Consider the following 22,554-nt stretch of genomic DNA (forward strand, 5'->3'; position numbering starts at 1 on the left):
TGTGTCGTAATTATTGGAGATAAAAGCAAAATTCTTCTTTCTGTTCTTACTTTTTCGTGAACCCGAACTGACTGGTTACATCTCCCTGTCAGGACTACAGGAACCAGGTCAACAACAACAACAACAGCAGCAGCCATGAGAGTATGGTCTTCCAGGTCCCTCACGGACACAAACCTGGTACCTTCCCCATCTCCCTCGCACACAAACACGCCATCCTGTCCCCAATCATTGACAGCACCTCCATCAACTGGAGGACCGGGAGCTTCCACGGTTACCGGGGGCGAAACGGCTGCCAACGTGGCACATCATCTCTGGCCACCGAAGAACAGGGTCCGGCGCTGTCGTCTTCGTCCTGCGGCGTGAGCGACTCTGGCCGTCTCGCTGTACTGGACCACAGGCTGAGCGTCTACGACAATGTGCCCGACGACGTGCAGCTGTCTGAAAGCGAGGGCGGAAGCGGCAGCGACGCTGAACGGATGTGTGAGGAGTCAGAGGTGGGTGAGACAGAGCTGATGCTGAACCTTTAACCCTTTCAGCTACGAAAACCAACATTTTTGAAACAAGATTTCAAAAGGTTGCCACGTTAAAGTGGTTATAGATAAAGGGATACTGTGAATGGGGAAAATGTTGAGTGTTAAGGTAAATTTAATCACCTAATCTGAATGTGAGGACATCACTGCATCGCTGCGACTTGGATTCCACGACTTCTACTGCAGATTAGATATTGAACACATTTCCACAGGGTTTTCTTTTTTCATTTTTGTGATCAATTCAGTTCAGTTCATTAATATAGCGCCAAATCACAACAAATGTCATATCAAGGCACTTCAATGATATAGTCCAATTCAAGCGAGTGAGAGTCCAATTCATTGTAATTAAATCCAGTTAATCAAATTCAAAATTAGTCTAATTCATACATACAGAGCCAATTCAAAAAACTATTTCTTAGCTAAGGAAACCAACATATTGCACTGAAACGTGAGCAAGCATGAGGCGACTGTAGAGAGAAACGACTCCCTTTTAACTTGAAGAAACCTCTGGCAGAACCAGACTCAGGAAGAATGGCCATCTCCATCAACCAGCTGGGGTTTGAGAGGACAGAAAAGAGGGGACAACAAACACCACAACACCATTGAAAGGACACCTGCTGAGACGGAGGGGGGGGGGGGGGGGTCTGCTTCCCGGACATGTTTACTTTACTTGTTTGCTTCCTGGATGTCCACTCATTGTAGTACATGTTAAATTTCGTGCTTTACTTCATAATAAAAATAACATGAATAACTTAGTTTTAAATGTTGTGAAGTACACAGTATCTACTTACTTTAGACACAGAGTGCACGCTATAATGAGATATCTAATAATCTGTTCTACATGACCTGCCCCCATCTAACTGAGATTCACATCCACACAGCATGCAAATCCAAAACAAAATAGACTAAACAAGAGGGCTCTCTTCTACTCTTCAGCTCTCCTAAGGAAGCAAAAGATCTCAAATGAAAGTCTATAGAACAGAAGTGACTCAATCAGGGATATCGATTGTGCTTAGCTCAGCTCCATATGGAGTTGGAGCTTTTCCCATAAAGTCAGAAATACTCTGGGAGCGCTCGAATCAAATTTAATTTTAGCCTGAAACTGCAGAGTCATCTCTGACAACTTCCATTAATCCCTTTAGATGTGATCCTATCTGAATTATTAAAGTCTTGAATGAGGTCGGTCGGACTGAATTTATGTGGAAAGAGCTTTTATTTCTGGTGTTTCAACATTGGGGATATCACAGTTAGTAAAATGGTCATTCAAAGATTTATGTTCTCCACCTCTTTTTGACTCTCAGATGAGCCGGCTTTTGGCAGGTGAGGACGTTTTCTCCGCTCTCGACAGCGTTCTGGAGCGAATCAGCGACCTCCAACAACTGGTCACCACCTGGTCTGAAAATATGTCTGAAGACGACTCTCAAAGAGGCTCCGCGTCCTCTACTTCCTCCCAGGACTCACCTGCCCGCGGCTCCTCGGCCACCTCCCCCTGCCCCTCCTCCCCGAGCCACATCCACCTGGAGGTGCAGCATCCGGAGGAAGCAGAGGGCTGCGAGAACGCACCCGAGGAGCCGAAGAGCAGCTCGCCTCAGCCCAGGAGCAGGTTAGCGTGTTGCAGTTAACTCCAGCTGTATTTACAAAGCACTTCACAAGCTGCACAACTCTAAGTGTTGATAAAGAAAAAAGAAATGATACGGGTCATTAAAAAGTATAGCCGTCAGGTCCGGGAGGTACGAGCAAATTATTGGACATTGGTGGGCACTAATAATGACAGTTATGGGAAATCATTCCTTCAGGCTTCAGCTGAATCAGACTAAAGTTAATATGAGGCACTAAAGATAAAAGCAGCAACCTCACGCTGGATATTTGTGCTCAGATATGGAGCAGTAAAAAGTTATGGAGCCTTTTCTGTGAGCAAAAGTCTGCCACATCATCAGAGAGCAGCCTCTCCGACGGACACAGTTTGTTTTAGCCATTTTCTGCTGTAACGGCTTAACAAACATCTGTCCCAGACATTTCTGGCGATCCATTTCCATAACTCCAGCCTCGATTGTTGTAACATCGGCGTGATGAATACAAATGGAGAATAAGAAGTGTCTCGGGTTTTATTTTACTGAACCAGGTGGATTCATTTTCCTTTTGTCCCGTCAAACCTTTTTTCTTTTCAGGTGGCTGTTAGATGGCTTAATATTTTTATTTTTTTAACTCATTTTAAAGCTGGAAATGCGCTTTAAAGTCATTGGGCCTGATGCGACAACCGTTCGTACGCACAGATTTGTTCTTAAGTCGTGCGTACGAGATATTTAAGAGAATTTCGAGCATTCACCAATCTTTTCGTATTTTACGTTTTCTTTCAGGTGCGAACAGAATTTACGAGTGATCCAGACCTGTCGTAGGAGTTTCGTAAAATAGTCCGCTGTTATTCCAATCAAGTTTGCTTGACTAGAGGATTGTGTATTTAATTACTTTGAAGCAAATATAAAAAAAATATATACATTATACCCCATAATGATGCTGACATTATTATGTTTGACTTAAATTATGCACTAATTGAAAGTTAATTTGACTGTATATAACAAGGTCAATGGGAAGCGTAACCAGCGGCTGACTTGCTACTTTTGGATGCCTTAGCGCGCCAGGCTCTTGGAAGAGACAGTATAGATGTCCCGTAGACCAGAAGGTGTGGTGCCAGAAGACCCCCCTCATGGACCACCCCATCAAAGTGCCATCATGATGAGGCAACAACTGATTGCACGGTTTTAGTTGCAGTCATCAAGCGCATTTTTAACCCATTTTTATATCAAACTATTTCTTCTTTATTGCGGTGACATTACGAACTACAGGTGACATGGAATTAACGACGGCACTCGTAATAACTTCCCATTTCTTCGCTTTAGCAGGTCCCGTAATTCCACTGCTGACACTGCTAAAAATGACAGATTTTCCTTTCTGGATCTCTGAAAGCAGAACTTCATTCTCAGAGCCTGTAAAGTTGTTCTTTTTGGCCTTGATGTCATTCTCATGACTCAACACTTCCTGGCTCAGGAGAGAGGAAGTGTACACTTATATGGTATCATTTTGAGCGTTTGTTGAATCTGAGTGGCGTGTTCATACGAGACCTTCGCACGAAAAAAGTGAGAGAAACTTAGAATTAAAAATACGAAAATCTTCTCGCATGAGGCCCAATGTATTTTACGTAGTGTGTTTCTACAATGGCAAATATTCTATTCTGTTGACTTATTATAATTATATTTTGATTTAATTTGTTTGTTTGTTTGTTTGTTTTACAGAAGATTCCCCCTTTTCTTTACTCGTAGACAGGGGACAACAATTTAGATGGAACTTCTAAAACTGGATTAACAGAAAGTTTATTCAAAGTATCTAAACAGTGAATAACTTGTTTCCTGGGCTCGACAGGCTGAATCCCACTATTTAGATCAACTTAAAATACAAAAACATCACCAATCGCCTCGCTGCAGGACTTTGTTTTTTCACCCTGCGATGCCTCACTGGTCTGAGTTTGCCGCTGTGTGTCCAGCAGGGTGAGCCAGCAGCTGCACTGGTCCAGCGAGCAGAGCCTGCCCTCCCTGCCCTCCAGTCCCGGAGTGGAGAGCCAGTCCGCCTCCCAGATCCTCCTCCTGCAGAAGCTGTCGCTGCTCAAACTCACCGCTCTGATGGACAAGTACTCCCCGTCAAGCAAACAGGGCTGGAACTGGTAAGAACCGTGAAGAGATGAAGGCTGCGGACGGATTGTGGGGGATTTCATGCATGGACAATGAGTGTGGGGGGGGACCTGTTCAGCAGGTCGAGGACAGAGCTGGCAGGCAGGAGCAGGAAGGTGAGGGAACAAAGCCACATAAAAACAAAACGCACCGCTGGGTGGCGAAACTGCTGTGGGAAGGGTGGCAGGTTGCCAGGCAGAGGGTAAATGTTTTAGGCAGACTATGTATAAAAGTTATTAATTATTCATGGTCCGGGTGCAACCTTGCCTCAGAAAAATAACCAGACACACTTCGGCCAGGGTTTTGTCATCCTCTCGGCTGTCTGGTCAACTGCTGAAGCACTGCGGCTACTTTCTCAGAGGGGGCAAGCATGTCAGCGTCCATTTAAATTCAGAGTCAAGTGCGGTTCAGGCCATGTCACTACCACACACTGGTTCAAATAGGAATTTATAGTTTTCATTTATTCTAAAGCTGACAAAAAAAGGTTTTAATAAACACTAAGGCTACCTTTACACGGAAACGATCTGAAACCAAAACGCAAAAGTGGCGTTTCGTTTTTCACTTTTAAATCTGCATTTAGACAAGTGTTTTAGGGTGAAAATCTGCGTGCATACGGAAACGCAAAAGTGTGTGACGTTTCATATTTATCGATGCAGTAAACACGCCAGATGGCTAGGTGGCAACACTACCAGGACCAAGTCTTTCTACTTTCTATGTGACAAGAAACGCAGTTTTGCGTTTTCATCGTTTACACGGTGGGGCGACAGTGGAGCGTTTTCAAGAATTCCACTCTGGAGGGCGGTTTCACTTTTTTGCGTTTTCATGCCCCCAAAACGCCGTTACCATCTAAACGATATTATAGTGCATCCGCAAAAAGGTTTTGCGTTTTTAACCCGTTTTCGTTTCCGTGTAAAGTGCCTCTAAGAACTTCTCAAGTTTTCCAAGAAGCACTCAATGTTTAGATTTTCATTAAGCAGTAAGCAGTAATTCTTCAGCAGTTTCCTTTTTCTTAGTCAAGTAACTTCATTCTTGGGATCAATTGTTCTTGGAGTGAAGTCAAGACTTTAAGCTGCTTTGCTCCTGATACAAGATAGCAGCACTAATGTAATTTGCCCTGTCCTAGCATAAGGGATAGTAAGTGACACGGGGAAGGATTCACACGAATGCGGTGCATTAACACACGTCAGTCACATCATCAATCACACAATAAGCCGTGCCATTTGATTGGCTGGCACCTGCACTTCCTCGTGAATAGTTGAACTTTCCTCAACTTTATTCACAAAGAAATGCTTACAAAGCAAAGCGATGGGCCTCACTCACTTTGAAAAGTGAGTGAAAATTGAGACTGCTGAAGCTTGACAGCCTCGGTGTGAATTCTGCTGATGTTTGTTGCTTTTCACTCTTGCTTTTGGAGTCATTTGAATCGTCGGTGCTGCTTCCGTCTCGAAAAAAGTTCCGCTTTTACTCCCAAGTTTTATAGACTTGGCCCAGGACTGTGGCCTGTCTGAATGAACCCTTTGACTAAATGTTAAAGGAAATGGCTCCAGCTCAAAATACTTTCGGACTGTTTGAATGACAAGTAAGCACACCTCTATTTCACAACTGCAAAAGCAAAACAGCCACATTGATAAAGATGAATCAGCGTTATTGTGCAACTGCATATTTGCATAAAGGTTGCAAACAAGGTGAAACAGCTTTTCTGCCGAAACAAACCGGCTGTAACTCAAATTTATTTTATAGACATCATCTAATTCTCTACCAGAAAGCAAAAAAGTATCCGATTCTGTAAAAGTATTCCCTTTTAAAAACATATTAATCACCAGATTAGTGCCTGCTAGGTTGGTAAAGATGAAGTGTAAAAGTTGCTATATTTCCTAATGTCCTTATAGAAGTTGAACATATCCATGTAAGTGGGCTTTAAAATCTAATTTGAAAAGAGGGGATTAAATTGATGCCTTTATTCTAAAATGAAGACCTCGCAGAGCTCAAACTGAAGCTAATTCTTGTTTGTAACAGTATGCGGATTTAATGAGATCAGTTATTTATTATGCCTCCTACACTTTGTTTTTGGAATAAGCCCAAATGTAAAATCGATGCTAAATCGTTTTTTTGTTGATTATAAAACATTTAAATACTCTACATGCTTACTTTTAATAAACATTTGTGTGAACGCATGACCTGCTTCTTTTTTTGGTTTGGTAGAAAACCAATTAAATTCTTGGACAGGGTGTTATGAGATAAGGCAGAATGTGGGGGAAAAAAAGCATTTTTTAACAGAAGCCCCTCCTGAAATGACTCCTCGTAGATATTCGTCTTTAATTTTCAGGATCAGACGTGTGTTTGGAGGGAGACGCGAGAAAAGCAGATTGTTGCAGCAGGTTCAAATAAATAAAGCTTCAATGAGGCCCTCATGTTGCTCTCATGTGCTCTGTTTTTGCATTTCAAACGGCTCTATTTTACAGTGTAAACTTTATTAGACCACAATGGGGGAAATCATGTCTAATCATTATCTATGCAGCTGAAGGAAAACATCAAGTTTACATTTGGTGGGTAAAAGCAGAAGTTTTAAATTGGCACAAACTCTGAAGTGCAAATGTCTTTTTTTCACACTTTTGTGGACATCACGTTACTTCAACTCAGTGTGATTAAAAATACAATTTAGAGACACGGTTACTTTGTTCATTCATTATATGCGGTAAAATATGACAGAATATGTAATTGAAGTTCCTGCATCAGTTTGTTCGGACGCCTTGTATTTTTGCTTGCTCTGAGGTTGTCTTTTGTATGTACAGAGACACTCAAACTGTTGGATCAACCTATAAAATCAGACCTCAGTCGATTTCTAATCACAATAACCAAATGTTGAACATGCAAGTAAAATAAAAATCATATATTACTGAGTTTCAATATTAAAACACATCCTTATTGTCAATACAGTGACACATAAAATCCACTGCACATGACTTTATGTAATAAATACATCACTGAATCTGATATCAACAAAATAGTGGCTTGCTAATGAGCAGATTTAGCATGCGGGATTCAATTACTCCTAATAAGGTTACCAATAACGATTGTCTTTCTTTGATTACAGAAAAAGATTTATACCACCTGCATACATCTCCATTAAATGTACACATTGTATATATGTGGGGCTACTGCCAGGAGTTAGCATGAAGTTTGGTCAAATTTAGCTCTGTTCAGAATGACTAAACTATTTCACTAATTGACACAATATTTATCCCTTGTCCTAGTCAACTACGATTTCCTTTTCTTCCCCATTACCATTCTTAGCTATAAGCTAGCATATGCTTTTTTAACATTGGGAAACCTTGTTAATGTATCAGGTAAAAAATATAGACGTATATATTCATTTACGAAGTTTAGTTGTACTAAATATAAGGCTATGACCAGCTGCTGGCTAGCTTAGCCTAGCACAAACACTGGACATTGCCAAAACAAACTAGCTTGTCTTTGTTCAGAGTTACTAAAGTTCAACTACCAATGGATCTAGATTTCACTAGTTAACACATTATTGTTTTCTAGTTTAGTTTGTTGTTATTTAATCATTAAATTAAATAAAGCACTAGCTCTTTTTCCCCATTACTATGTTTAGCTATAAGCTATCCAACCACGTTGGGTGAAAATCTCGATTTAACATTCACAGCCACCTTCTTTTATGATACTGGAAAAGACATTGTAAACATATTATGAAAAATAAATTATTACATAAAAGTTTCACGTTTTTTTTTTTTTTTTTTTAACCACAATAATATATCCATAATATAATGCCTATGCTTGCGATTAGCTTAGCATAGCACAAAAGCTGTCTCATGTCAGGACGGGAAAAACATAATCCTAGCATCTACGAGGCCGGATTGAAGTTCAACACATATTTTTGCTAACCATTGCATTCAATTAAAATTAAATAAAATAGGTTTGACATTTGGGAGGTTTTTCACAACATTATAGACTAAAAAAAAAGGTCACTGTCAAATCTAAAACAATAAAATGAAAAAATGCTCACTGTAAGAACTATTTGATCTGAAAGTTCAGCCCATTAAACTAAATGTTCTTGCATAAGAAGGGAAAAAAACTCAACGTTCTGTAATCTTTTCAAGTCTTATCATTTCAACGATGTAATCACCAATCCCAAAGTAAGTACTTGATGATTAGAAATACAGCAATTAACTGCTGATTGGGACAGAGGATATCACTCGGAGGCACTTTTCCTCAGAATGGCCAATTTGTTTCTGAGAGCCACTGTAAGATGTTGCTGAAAGGGATTGAAGAGCAATCTGAAAAACATTAAAAGTGCACGTGTGATTAAAGAAAGCTTCAGAGATAGTGGGCGAAAAGGAAAACTTTGTTGTTCTTTTTTCAAATATGACTAATAGAAAAACTGCATTTTAATTCAAAGTGCTCTCAGACTTTAGATTTATAAATCAGAAACAAAAAACTTTCGAGCCGTCTCTGCTTTCTTACCAACATCAATGATGCAATTAATTATTGTATCAGACCTCTTCTCTTTAATAAATGTTCATGGTTTCTCTACATTTCCCTCCAATGCTGATTTTTAGTAGTGTACACAATTCAGCATCACCAGGGACTTATGTAATCAAAAACATTTTTTTTGGCTCTTCCTTCAAAAGGAAACGCATCCAAAAGCAGCCAAGTGAGGCTTGTTTTTTTTTAAACACTTGACTGGTTGAGATTACAAATTCCCAGAGCATTTGCAAAACAGCTTTTGATTACACAATAATTTCCATTACTTTTCCCTTTGCACATGTCCACACTGTTGAATTGCTTCCTAAACATAAGAGGATACTGGAGTCTAATGGGGGTTATTGACCTTACAGGACTGTTCCCAAACCTCTGAGGAAGATCAATCCAATTGAGGTGAAAGGGCGACGGGTATTCGGTGTTCCTCTGCTCCTCGGTGTCCAGCAGACGGGAGAGCCCCTTCCTCCCAGCATCCTTAGAGCCCTGGTTTACCTGAGGACCGAATGTTTGGACCAGGTAACTGAGCAACAAGTCTCTTCAAATAGCATATTCGTAACACGTTAAGTCGTGTTGTTAGTACACATTTTCTAAAACTTGTGTAAATAACTGAAGATACGTAGGACAATTTCTAGAAAAGATTGTGAACCTTAAATCTATGCATTGACTTTTATGATGTACATTACTGGGCCTGAGATTTACTATACTTAGTAAAAATTCGGTAAGAATATTCAGGGTAAGAATATTCCGTAAAGAGTGACGGTACACTGTCAGATGGAAAGAAGAGTGGCGGATCAGAGAGGGCGGTGATTTCGACCTGTTGCCCGCGCAACGGTGAGGAAAGGACAGGTCAACGGGATCGGAATGACGGGGTTAAAGATAGATGTAGACATCAGGGTGGTCTGAAATACGCTAAAAACAGTAGAAAATGTGTCGGTAGAATGACGACTGGGTTTTTAAAATCCTGATGATGTGTTCCAGTTCTTGGCCACTCAAACACTGAAGCCAAAATCAAGATCTGATTGGAAGACATTTTACTGATTTATTTATTTATTTTTTGCTTTCATGTGGATAAAATTCCAAAAACAAAAAAACATGAAAAAAAGATCATAACTTGGAATAGCTTTGTTCATTGTTGAGTACATTTAGAAAAGGATACCAAAAGGAAAAGATCAAAGAAAAGCATGTGCAAATGTTCACTAAAAGTTGCCACATAGTGATGTCAGCAGTCATGTCATCACGTGCAAATTAGGTGATATACTACCTTCATTAACTTTGGGGCACACTTAATATTTTTTTTTTTACACTGTAGTCTTTCTTTTGAAATTTTGTCAAAATTAAAAGAACCTCAGTGCTTAAAGGATTAATCGTTTTTACTTATTTCTGATGTGCCATCTCTCTCAGGTGGGTCTTTTCAGGAAGTCTGGGTTGAAGTCTCGAATAGAGTACCTTCGTGAGCTGGTGGACTCTGACCCAGATGGAATTTCGTACAGTGGTCAGTCGGCCTTTGACGTGGCCGACATGGTGAAGCAATACTTCAGAGACCTGCCTGAACCTATTTTTACCAGCAAACTCTGCGAGTCCTTCCTCCACATTTACCAATGTGAGCAGAAAACATGCCTTCAACACTTTATTTTTCTGGTGGGAGTTCATTTACATGGTTAATCATCTCCATGTCAAATGGCAATTTCTGTACCCTGGTATATGGTAATACATGAACTGCAGTGAGTTATTTGTCATCATCTCAACCACTGTGTCCTTTACCAAATGAGAATCTTGATAAATCAGGATAGGTTTTTTTTTTTTTACATGCCACTATATTCTGGCTTTTATCACAATACTCCAGATATCAGATCCAGATTTGCCTTCTGAAATCAGAATATGGGGTTTACATCAACCAGAATACACCAAAAATTCAGTCATAACAAAGATATTGGCGAAAACACCGATCAGTGGTTAGCTAGCAGTTTTCATATGTAGTCAAACAGGGTCTCTTTAAGGCTGGTGCTAACGTGTCTCAATGCCCCACATTCAGAAGTGATTTGGGACATTTGTTGCCATATTCTTATTACAGTGTGAACTCAAACGTGTCCGAGGCCACATTGAATGATAACCAACATCCTCAGATATTGACGCTACACATTCACAATCTTTAATGTACGTATATATCCGTGACCGGATGTAGGGTCATGGGGTCGATAGTGGTAAATATTGAGCAACGTTTCAAAGACAAGTGTGCAGAAAAAGTCTGCAGTTACCTGTAACTTTACGGTGTGCCACCACAGTCACAAATACGTTTGTTAGAAATGGCTGGCAGGAGATCAGTTCCTTTTTGGAAACGCACAGAAGAGAATGTCAGAGAAACGATGTTGGGACAGTGCCAATGTTTTTTTTTTTTTTTACTTCGATCTTAGTCATCTGGTGTGCCCCCTAGTGGTATCGCCTGATAACAGGCATGGTACACAGGCAAGTGATGGAGCAAGTTACTTATGTGAACGTGTAGTTAAAAAGCAAGTATATGCCTTGCCTTACACCCAGAGGAAATGTCCAAGTAAAAAAAGAGACATGTTCGGTATTAAAAAAAAAGGGGAAAAAAAGTCTAATTTCTGTTTTGATCAAGAGCACAATGAGAGTTGACGGAGCAGAGAGGAATGTCTCTGGTACAACCAGCGCATGGGTGTATTGCAGGCCGTAAGGTGGCTGTTTGTTGTGAGACACACAAAACTGAATGTATTATAGAAAAATAATACCAATGTCCTGTTCATACCTTAGCTCTGATAGTGCTGATAACTGAGATTTAATCCGTCTGAAATTGGACCACCTTTGAGACATGTTAGCACCACATGTAACAATACTATAGTTCTCTCCGATATCATTTTTTTTTACTTAATCTCAGATGTTTCAGTCGGATTGAAACAAACACAGTTAAAAAGATTTCCCCAATTTAGCCCTTTTTAACTGTCCGTTAGCATACTTTATTGTTGTAGCATGTTGGTTTTTGATTGCTGTAGGCATCTTGAAATCCCAGTTTCTGCTAACTGGTAATACTATCTGCTATGCACCTTATGAATATATTTCTTTTCCAGGGAAGATCAGCAAATCTTAGGAAAACGTTTACTGTTAAATCTCTGGTTCGAAATTCATTGTTTTGCCCATGTTACAGCTGTTATGAACTATGCAGAGACTTTCCGCTCACTAACTAAAAGTAACAAGTTTGTTTTAAACGCTACGCTGCTGAAAACAAAAGCCATAACTATGTTTTGTCTGCAGATTTTCCCAAGGATCAGCAGCTGGTTGCCGCTCAGGCGGCCATGTTCCTGCTTCCAGACGAGAACAGGGAGGCGCTGCGAACGCTGCTCTTCTTTTTGCGAGATGTTGTGTCCTGCGTGGACGAGAACCAGATGACCCCCACGAATATCGCCGTCTGCCTGGCGCCGTCTCTCTTCCACCTCAACACCATAAAGAGGGATAAGGATGCGGCCAGGTGCGGTGATTCAAAATGGCATTTTTAAACCTCAAGTTATGTTATCAGTTCTGGTTACCACGTTGTAAAACACGAGAGCAGATCTGTTTTAAAATTTAGGAAATACCCATAATCTCAGTAGAAGTAGGAAATAAATTGAGGGTGAGAGGTGTCTGACCTACATTGTCATAGTTATGTAAGTCTTAACTGCAGTTACATAAGACCTTTGCTGTTTGTTGTGGAGTTCAAGAGGATGGAGCTCAGAGGAATTATTCTTCCCCTGGACAGCTTGTGTTGCTGGTTTCAGGCTCTGAACTGCAAATTGTTTACATAATATTTAATCTGGAGTTGATTTTTGCACGTCATCCAGTTTCTGCAGGGTTAATTGTTTTTGAGCAATTCACTCACCAGTGTTGAAACTTTCCAAATACTGCAATACTGCACATTATTGTTTTTTTTGTATGTTTGTTTTGTTTTTACAGGGAAATAAAAAGTTACCAATACATATTAATGGCCAAAAACAAGTTCAAGTTTCTCAAAAGAAAACCATTTTTACACTTGTTTGGCTTTAATGTCGGCACCTCTCTCCCTTTGTCCAGATTCTGAGGTTTTTCACAGTGTTGGTTGCAGTTTGTGCCACTTACATAACTACATTTAACCTGCAAGTTCAATAATACATAATGCTGCTAAATTTTCCTTTCCAGATAAGTTTAGTTGAGTTATTTTTGATTCTGGTTCAGCTTAATAACTTGACTTCACGTTTTGGATGTGTGTCAAGTTGATTGTGATTGTGTAGAAACTTTTGGCAGGTTTTCATTTGAGGTGCCAAAGGGACAGAGTTTTTCTTCCTCCTTTTGTAAATCCCGTCGGATCACGTCACCTCTGGACAAGATCCAGATCTTACAGCAGGCCTTCTTGCTACAAATGAAAAGCTCGTCTGAATAGTTTGCACAGAGAAGGACAATTGCATAACTTCTACCAATTTAACATCTGGCCTCAACTTCACCCCCTGATAGGGAAGAGTTTTTCTGACACTTATCAGCCTCCAGCTAAAAAAGACCCGAGAGAAAACAGACAGATATAGTGAAGTTTAAATGAGGACACGCAGGGCGGGAACTTTATTTTTTACAAAATAAGAATAAGCTGTCGGTGTCTGTAAGGAATGTAAATGTATGTCAAATCCCATGCTTGTTATGTACAGAGTGAAAAGGGGAAAAAAAAAAAGATAAAATCTTATTCTTCTCATTCATTTTAATATATACATCCAATAGTTGCACAGCATGAACAAAAGGTTAACGTGAAGGGTTTGTGTTCTTATGCACCCAAAAAAAAGGAGCTCAGAGTTTGTTTTGTGCTTCGTACGGGTGTCATAGTGTTTGGTCACGTTGAGCATTTACTCGCATCTTTTTCTCTTTTGTTACGTCGTACGGACAAACACGAACAATTTCTCTTCTTTTTGTCTTGAGAAACGTACTAACTCCTTTCATTCCGCTACAGTCGTTCAGCTGTCTTGCAACACAAAAGTCAACTTTTGTTTAGTAATAATTAGAAGTACTGTATAAAATGATAACAATTTCTCATAGAACTTTTATGTACGTGTTTTCAGCTTGTGCTTAAAAATAGCTGAAAGTTCGAAGAGCCTCCAAATTTGACGGATTTTCATCTCGACTTCACTTGCAAAAGCAGAACGCTTCCATGAGCCCTTTAAAAATGTTTTTCTGAGTGTCTTCCAGTTTATTCAACTATTTGGGTGTCCTTCCTTTCCCTTTTCAGACTTTTTTTTGTCCACCCATCCTCATATTTCCTTCCTCTTCTCGTTGGAATCTCTGTCCTTTCACTAACTGTCAAACTGTCCTCCCTTGCTTTCATCTCCACCTTTTCCTCTTTCCATTCTGTCCGACAGCACGATCAGCTTGCCGTCAGAGTGGACCCTGAAGTCCCAACCCTTTAAAAACCGCTTACTTTTTGATGGTTACTCTATCGTGTGACCAGCTCGGTTGATTAGAGATGTTGGTGTCTTACTTTATCTCTGTTGTAGGTGATAAAATGAACTTTTCTTAAGTCAAACAAAAAACAAGTAAAAGTTTGCGTAAACTGACAGATAACCTCAGCAGATACATCTTGAAAAGCTGAAGTGTCACCTATCGAATGATGTATTAAAAACATTATTAAAGAAATAAACTTAATAACTGACTGCTTAATCAAAGATCATGTTCACCATTATAATTAATCTGAATTTACTATTTATATATTTAAAATCCTGAATGGTTTGTTTTCATTTTGCTGGACTTGAAATGTTTAAATTGTTTTTTTTTTTAATTATTATTATTATTGTTGTTGTTTTAGGGTAATTTAACTTTGTATAATTTTTTTGAACATTTTTAACAAAACTGTGTTGATGTGTTTGTTCACAACAGAAAATGTCTGGTGACATTGGTGGAAAACATTTGATAAGATATTATTGCCTGGCACCAAGTTAGTCAAACACGTACGACCAAATCGCCCAAATTTGTTTGCATTTCAAATAAATATGAGTCTGTTGGAATCATTGCAAGTAAATATCACATCCTTTCTGGCACATTTTATGTGTCATTTATACAGATTTGATCTAAATAAACAAACAGAATTTGTTCAAAAATAAATCAATAATAAATTGATTTAACGTCATACCCCAAATGGTTATAGTTAGGCTAAAAAATACATGAAATGATATGACTTATTGTGTCATTACTTCACTATGTCTTGAGACCACGTTGTTCAAATTATACGTTGTTGTATCTTTTGCTCTATGGTGAAATGTTTTTTGTTTTGTTTAACTTTATGATAATGATGACAAGAACAGAAATATTTGGATGAAATGTTTCAACAAGTTTGGAGGGACCAAAATTACTCTTAAAAAATGTTTCTTTTACTGGTTCCAGAATGTTGGCTGCTTCTCGTGTGAAGGTATTTTCTCCAAATGGAGATAATGAAAGTGGCCATGACATTGACATCCTGTGTTGTTGCGGCAGGTCCAGTCACAGGAAGTACAGCCTGGGCCGCCCGGACCAGCGGGACCTGAGCGAGAACCTGGCTGCCACGCAGGGTCTGGCAAACATGATCACAGAGGCCCAGAGACTTTTCCAGGTACAGCCAAGCTACTCCACAGACAAAAACAAACAAACAAACAAACAACCTGCAGATTTTTATTCCAGATAAGTTGCTGAATGAACAAAATCCTCTCTGCAGCTTCCAGAGTTTTGGCCCGGCCAAAGTGCCGCAGGCGCGATAGACAACTCCCACTATGAGGAAGGCCCAGCTCCACCGAGTCAGGGTGGAGGCGATGAAGACCAGGAGGAGGAGAGGAGGAGGAGGATTAAGCTGAGCACCCAGCAGCTCCTGAAGGAGGCCAGAGACAAAAGTCAAGACTGGGAGAGCCACCCAGCTCCAGAGCCAGTGGAGCTGGCCTTCAAAAAGGTGATTGAAGGGAGGGAGGTAGGGGAGGTTTTAGGTCTTTATGTAGTCTGGAAGTATTAAGTTTACTATTAAAAACGGTATCATTTCCATAAAATGAGCATCGATACAGTTAATACAAGCACTTGTTTCAGCGTATCCAGAAGGAAGACAAATACCTTTTCATGTCTCTTCATTTTACATCAGTTAAAGCCATTACAATTTAAATATAGGTGTATATATATATATATATATTTAATTTATTTTTTATTATTATTTATTTAGTCATTTATTATTATTAGTTAGTAGTGGTATTTTTATTAGAATAGTTTATTATTGTATTATTATTGTTGTTAATAAATAATCATTGTAAATATTAATAATTTGAATAAATAATTACACATTTTAATTTCCCCCATTGGGGGATGAATAAAGTATTTTTCTGTTCTATTCTATTCTATATATTGAAATTAAAATGGCCTTAACGATGTGTGTATATACTTTATGTACACCCAAAACTGTTTACCATCGAAGGTAAAAGAAAACCCCAAACAGCATAAAAAACAACAAGGGGTCATATCTTTGTCCCCAGATGAATGACGACTGCCCGCTGTGGATGTGGCGAGGCTCCGTGGAGGTGGACGCTCCACAGCAGGAGCTGCTCCACCGGCTGCTGAGGGAGCAGCAACTGTGGGACAGAAGTCTGCATCAGGCTGCCGTCATCCAGACTTTGTCCAAGGACGCCGAGGTCTACCGCTGTCTCCTCCAGGGCCTGGTTCACAGCCTGGGCTCCCAGCCCCTGCAGGAGCACCTGCTGCTCAGGTAATGAGGCAAAGCAAGCCCCCGAGTGCCCCCCCGCTGGGCTCTATGGAGCGGCGAGGACGGAGGGGTCAGAACTGAGAGCACCCTTTAAGTGTTAGTTTGACTGAAACTGAAACCGACTTTTCTGTGTGGAGGTTCGTGAAAGTTTAATGGAGCCCTGAAGCCCCTGCGGTAGTTGGGCAACATCTCCGTGCACCTTTATTCTTTCACGTTTCCTCTCTTTACAACAATGTGCACGACCTCTGAGTTACTCCTGAGGAAGAAATTAAAATAAGTCCCTTATTTTGAGTGTTTTCACCCTGAAAAAGGCACAAATGTCCTCCATGTTTTCTATTTATTAACATCAACTTTAAGTGAACATTTCTTTCAATATATTGAGTTTTTTGTTCTACTTGTTCCTATAAATGTAAATGTTATTGAAAGCAAATTCAATTCAGTTTTACTTATAAAGCGCCAAATCACACAAAATGTCATCTCAAGGCACTTCAGAGATACGGTCCAATTCAAGCCAATTACAATTAAATTCATTGTAATCCCATTCAATCAAATTCATTACAAGTCCAATTCATACAAAGCAATAAAAATTCATTTTTTTGTCCTATTTTTTTCATTTTCATAGCCTCCTATATGCTCCGTTTTTGTATGAAAACAAATTTTATCCTGGAACTATATTTATCAGGATTGTTGACAGTGAAAAATGTATTACTATATCATACTGATCCTTTAAAAAAACACCTTTGACCTGGTGTCAGATAACAAAATACGTTCTCTGGGACATTTTCTAAGTCCATTTTCTCCTCCTGTTCAGGACCTGGCAGTCTGATCCCACTTCTGGCCCGTTGTATCTGTCCTCTGTATCCACGGATCACCCCGATGTGCAGGTGGAGGGGGTCAGGGCCCACGTCCACTCCTGTTTCTACCTGCTGGAGCCAACAGGAACCATCAAGACCCGACTGACACACCTCTGTCGAACAGATACCGGGTAAGAACGAGCTTTAAAGTTTCTTTTCTATTAAAATATAGGATGTTTCTTTAAGGTAAAACTAAGAGGATTAAAACCCATATGAAGCTTATATGAAGACATATCTGGAGAAAGGGTTAAGTCCATCTTAAATACCTTGATTGTGCATGCTCTGTGTTCCTGACTCAATCTGCAGCACTATTACAACCTTCCTGTAGGTGAGCATGTAAGGAAGAGGGGGACGAACGTCTCTCCTCGTGATTGTTTTATTTGATGTTTTTTTAACTGGATGTTCGTTGATATTACTCCGCCACCGCTAAGAAAATAGTGCGAGCATGAACGAGCTGCCAAATAAAACACGACAGAAGCAACTTTTCGCAACGAAATTTGATATGGATTACCAGTGCACACCAGTAACCACTCCGGTGAGTTGATGATTTTGAAAACGGACGTTTATGGTGCTTTTACGGACCTTTTTGGACATGCGCATGACTTGCCATTCTGAAGCAGGTTGAGAAGAATCAAAATTAGGCAAATACCGGAGACAGCAGTAAACATCAAAAAAGCCGTGAGGAGGGTTCTAAAACATTGCAGACGACTCAGAAAAGAGGCTTAATGTTGAAAATATGGCAGTTCTCCTTTAACTTTATGTGGTGCAGTGCCCTTGAGGATCACATTTTAGTTTTACATCCTCCCGGCATTATGATTTCATCGGGTTTTCAGGTCTGCAAAGCCACAGTCAAATGAATGGACAGACGATGGTGTTTTGCATCGGTTCCTCCATTGGGGAACACGAACATCAGGAACAAGAATGAGACTCAAAGCTTCCGAGAGGGAAAACTGCGACTAACAACATGAAAAGGAGGGAGGACAGATGTGATCTGTAACTGCGGTTATCTCAGCAGGAGTTCAGTCGGCACATTAGCCGACAGGAGGACTGAGACAATCGCACACTTGTGTCTCTTTCTGATCAGCATGTGCTGAATAAAGAGCAACATTTAACTGCAACTGGAATCTGGAGCGCATATAGAAGGAAAATAAGCCTAATTTCCAAGATCGTTCCCAGGCAGCCAGGAGGCAGCCAGCGGGCAGCCAGCAGGCGTCTGAGCAGCGTCGGCCTGCAGTTACACGAGAGTGATCGTGTAAGAAAGAAGCGGAAACACCCAGAAGATGTTCCTCCTGTCATTTCCCCTCGCCTTTCATTTCGTGAACCTCATTGCTCCGCTGGCTTGACTCGGGATTATTTGCTGTGGCGTTAATTTAAAGAGCTTGTTGGCTTTCAGGATGAGACGGCATAGTTATTTTTTTGTTTTTTTTTACAGTACAGGCCTGTGACACTGATCCCAGCGCCTCCAGAGGAAATGAAACATGTTATTGTCTCACTGAGGATGTGAGGGAAAAACACTGATGCTAAATGTGGACCGGAGTCTATAGCACAGTACAGTTAAGAGATTATTTTACAAGGCAGGTGGACGAGCTCCTTACGAAACAGAAACTACAGCAACTAAAACCAGCTGCGCAAAATGTTCTTGCTAGTTTAATTGTTTTTTAAGTAACAATGAAACTGCTCTCTGACCAGTGTTCCCACCACTTCCAGTGTTGTAGCTGTAGTCTGGTGAAAAGAAAGGGGGGAAAAAAAGTCCCTAACATGTTGTTGGACTGGAAATTCCCCTCGTAGGACGAAGAAAGGTCTAATGTCATCAGCAAGTTAGTATATTTAAAGGCCGCTTCTGTCAAGGTTTCTTTAAAAAAGTTTCAAAGGCTATAAATCAATTATGGTAACATAGATATAAATAATGTGTTTAATATAATAAATATACCAGCAATTTTCACAAGCATGTTTGTCACTGTGCGCTGGCAGAAGTACATTGTAAAAATTCGGGTAACTATGGACTTTCACATCGAGCTTATCTTCCAAGCTTCCTGCCATTTTTGGAAAAAAAAGAAAATTCTAACCACTACATTCGGTCAAATGTGGCCCTACGCTGCCTATTGCAGCTTGCGAATGCGTAGGTGTAACTTCTGAGATTCAAGATAGTTTTATTTGTCACATACACAATCATACACAGTACAATGTGCAGTGACATTCTTCCTTGTCCTGCTACCAATAAAAAGATCATTCAAATTAAATATGACATATGAATAAAAACGAATGAAAAATATAAAATAAGAATAAAAGAAAATGTATAAGGTATCTGAAATGTACAGTATTAACGGATAGAAGTGGAGTCCAGTTTAATGCTCACTGTTCAGCAGACGGATGGCCTGAGGAAAGAAACTTTTCCTCATCCTCTCAGTGCTGGTTCTCAGGCTGCGGAACCGACGGCCTGAAGGCAGCAGGGAGAGGAGTGAGTGTCCGGGGGGTGGTGGGGCTGCCTGAGGATCTCCTCAGCTCTCGACCTGCATCGTTTAACATAAATGTGTTGCAGGTCGGGTAGGGTTGTACTGAAAAGTTTGAGGACTTTACTTTGAGAACGTGCTGAATAAAAAGCAAACATATTCCCATTTTTTTGGGCAGCTCTAAGGTTGTTTGTCCTAAAGGTCTCTAATGTTCTCGATTGCGCGGGTCTGAGAGAGGCTGAATCTGGGACACTTTTTATCCGACTCCCATTGGGTTCTGTATATCTGCTTGTTCCCTGTGGAACAGAAGGTTTGATGAAACATTTCAATGGCTGTAAAGTTGGTAGTTCTGTCATCGTTCTACAGGATATTGCAAACTCAAATATACGTTAAGGAACAGCGACACAACTAAATTTCTGTCATAAAAAACTTCAAGATCATTTGATTTGACGGGGGCTTTAATGAGAGCACACCACTAACTTCAATTATCAATACGAATGAAAAGAAGGAGAATCCTCTTTCCAACTGGTCATGCAAGATGTTTGTGAGTATCTGACCGTTCTCTGGTCTGCGTTTTGTGTTTTCAGGGGTCGGTCGCAGGAGTGGCACAGCAAAGTTAGCGGGCATCTTCTGGCCTCCGGTCTCCTGGCGATCAGAGACTCCTTCAGAGCAGACTACAAAGAAACCAAGATATGAGTCAAAGCCGAAGAGTTACGCCAACGCGGAGCGCTTACGTTCTTCTTCTGCACACCTGGTTAGATGGCGTCTCCACCACAGAGGACACGGCAGGAGAAAAGGCGGAATGGCGCCTCATTTTCCTGCTTCTTTTAAGTTTTAAAACTTTTTAAAACATGTTTTCATTTGTCAGGCTGCGTGCTGCATCTTTTACACTTCACACTCAAGTTAAATAGGATTTGTAGTTTGTGTTGAAGGGAAGAGGTCGTTAAGTAGCAGGCAGCGAAGTCCGGCTGAAACGTTTTGCCTGTAACACGTTTATCGAAGTCTTTCCTGAGGGAAGAAAAAGAGGCAGGGGAAACATGTGGAGGCTGCCCGGACAAACACAGGAAACCAGGAGAGAAAACTTCAGGAAACAGACTTTTAGCCACCAGACATTAGGCTTCAGAGGAAAGGGAGGTGGAGGAGAGGGTGGCTGCCGGTTCAAACGTACAAATACGAACAGAATCCGGCTGCCCTGAAGGCTGGCTGAAGCAGGGACAGCTGCCCATCACTGTAAACAGCAGAGCTCATCCCACGGTCGAACGAGACCAGAGTTTGTGAATCATTCTGGGACAGTTATATCGGCATTAACCTGAACTTTGGCGTTTCACCTCTCATTCACGCCACAGATTGGAGAAAACGAAGTTGCAGCTAATTAGAACACCTGCTGGAGTAACTCACAACTAATGCAAGATAAGTGTTTCCAAGGACACAAAACAGCCTCAGACCACACAGGGACAGGCTTGTTTTGTATCGGTTGTATCAAACATTATTTTGTCTTTGCTTTTTGATTTGTCCCCGACGATGGGCTGTAACTACCTCTCCAATGGACGACGCCTCAGCGGCGACTGTCGGAGGCGGATCTACTTCTTTGCTAGCCGGCGACGTGACTTCACGAACTTTTAACATGTGTATTTAATGTTGTCAGGCTCGCACGTCTCTGCACTTGTACAGTTTTATTCCAGTCAGCTTGTCTTTTGAAGAGTTACTGTTGTGTGCCTGAAGAAGTTTTATTTACCAAACACCATATCTCAGATTATTTAACTTAACGCACATCCAAATATAAATGTCGTATCCAGATATGTTTATTTAACTGCCAGCTTTCAGAAAGTGTTTGTGTGTGAAGTCTAAATTTATCAGTGCCAAACACCTAATTAAAATGTTTATTTCTCTCTGAACCTGCGCCCTGTTGTTTTTTTTCTTTCTCTCCTCTGCGACTCGTCGTGGTGCCAAACAGATTACTGACTGTAATTTCAGAGTAAGGCGGAGGAAACAGCAGGCAGTGTGAAGATGAGGTGCCACGCTGCGCCTCTGAAGCGCCGGAGATTAATAAGTCTGGCATTGTGATCACACCGCCAACTTCCCAAAAAAAAGCTCCCAACCCTTACCTCTGTCTCCTCCACTGCCTGAAACAAACCACTTGTGTCTCATTTACATATCTCATTGATTCATCTGGGAGATCAGATAGTTAAAGCACTGATAAGCACTCAGACTGAGAGGCACGGAAGAAAATGGGAGTAAAAAGTAATTTTCCTGGTGAGAACATCACGCCCCACTGTAAACAGGATTTCATGGAAGAGGAATAATTTATGCAAATTACAACTGAAGAGCAGATGAACCTGCAGGCGGTTTCATTTCTATGAGGAATAGCATATGTTGGTAAGACACCATGAAGTGAACTGTAGATGAACCCGAGACCAAAGTTTAAATAATGTGGTCATATGTGAAGTCCAGAGAACACAGACGTAACCTTCGGTTAAATCAGTGTTTCTCAATTCCGGTCCTTGGGACCCATTGCCCTGCATGTTTTTGATGTTTCCCTCCACCACACCTGATTCAAACGATCAGCTCTGCAGTGGCCTGATAAGGAGCCATTCATAAAATTAAAAATAATGGTCATTATTAAAGTAGCCGGTTACAAGGTAAGCCCTGATTATGAACTGGGAGATTTAGCATTAGCTGGTTGGAAGTCGGCACAGTTATGTCAGCCACACACACTGTTACTCATAGACATAATTCTATGCTATTACTGGACCGCTCGAACCTTCAAGGAGGTTGTACAAGGCA

At 40.6% G+C, this 22,554-nt stretch overlaps 1 protein-coding gene across 3 annotated transcripts in view; it reads left to right on the forward strand.

Annotated features, from left to right (window-relative positions):
* The window catches only part of LOC142401239 (rho GTPase-activating protein 7), a 119,757-nt gene extending 98,092 nt beyond the window's left edge, over nucleotides 1-21,665 (forward strand). For 2 of the 3 annotated variants that reach the window (XM_075486568.1, XM_075486570.1), the window contains exons 7-17: nucleotides 93-494; nucleotides 1,832-2,133; nucleotides 4,069-4,245; nucleotides 9,112-9,271; nucleotides 10,157-10,355; nucleotides 12,023-12,236; nucleotides 15,227-15,341; nucleotides 15,444-15,671; nucleotides 16,240-16,469; nucleotides 17,278-17,451; nucleotides 20,358-21,665. In XM_075486568.1, the coding sequence (XP_075342683.1) occupies nucleotides 93-494; nucleotides 1,832-2,133; nucleotides 4,069-4,245; nucleotides 9,112-9,271; nucleotides 10,157-10,355; nucleotides 12,023-12,236; nucleotides 15,227-15,341; nucleotides 15,444-15,671; nucleotides 16,240-16,469; nucleotides 17,278-17,451; nucleotides 20,358-20,466 (2,310 nt within the window). In that variant the 3' untranslated portion in view covers nucleotides 20,467-21,665. The remainder of the gene's footprint in view (nucleotides 1-92; nucleotides 495-1,831; nucleotides 2,134-4,068; nucleotides 4,246-9,111; nucleotides 9,272-10,156; nucleotides 10,356-12,022; nucleotides 12,237-15,226; nucleotides 15,342-15,443; nucleotides 15,672-16,239; nucleotides 16,470-17,277; nucleotides 17,452-20,357) is intronic. The other variant, XM_075486569.1, reaches the window with a different exon arrangement.
* Nucleotides 21,666-22,554: the final 889 nt, after the last annotated feature.

This window comes from Odontesthes bonariensis, chromosome 16 (genome assembly GCF_027942865.1).
Source record: "Odontesthes bonariensis isolate fOdoBon6 chromosome 16, fOdoBon6.hap1, whole genome shotgun sequence".
Classification (NCBI taxonomy): Eukaryota; Metazoa; Chordata; class Actinopteri; order Atheriniformes; family Atherinopsidae; genus Odontesthes; species Odontesthes bonariensis.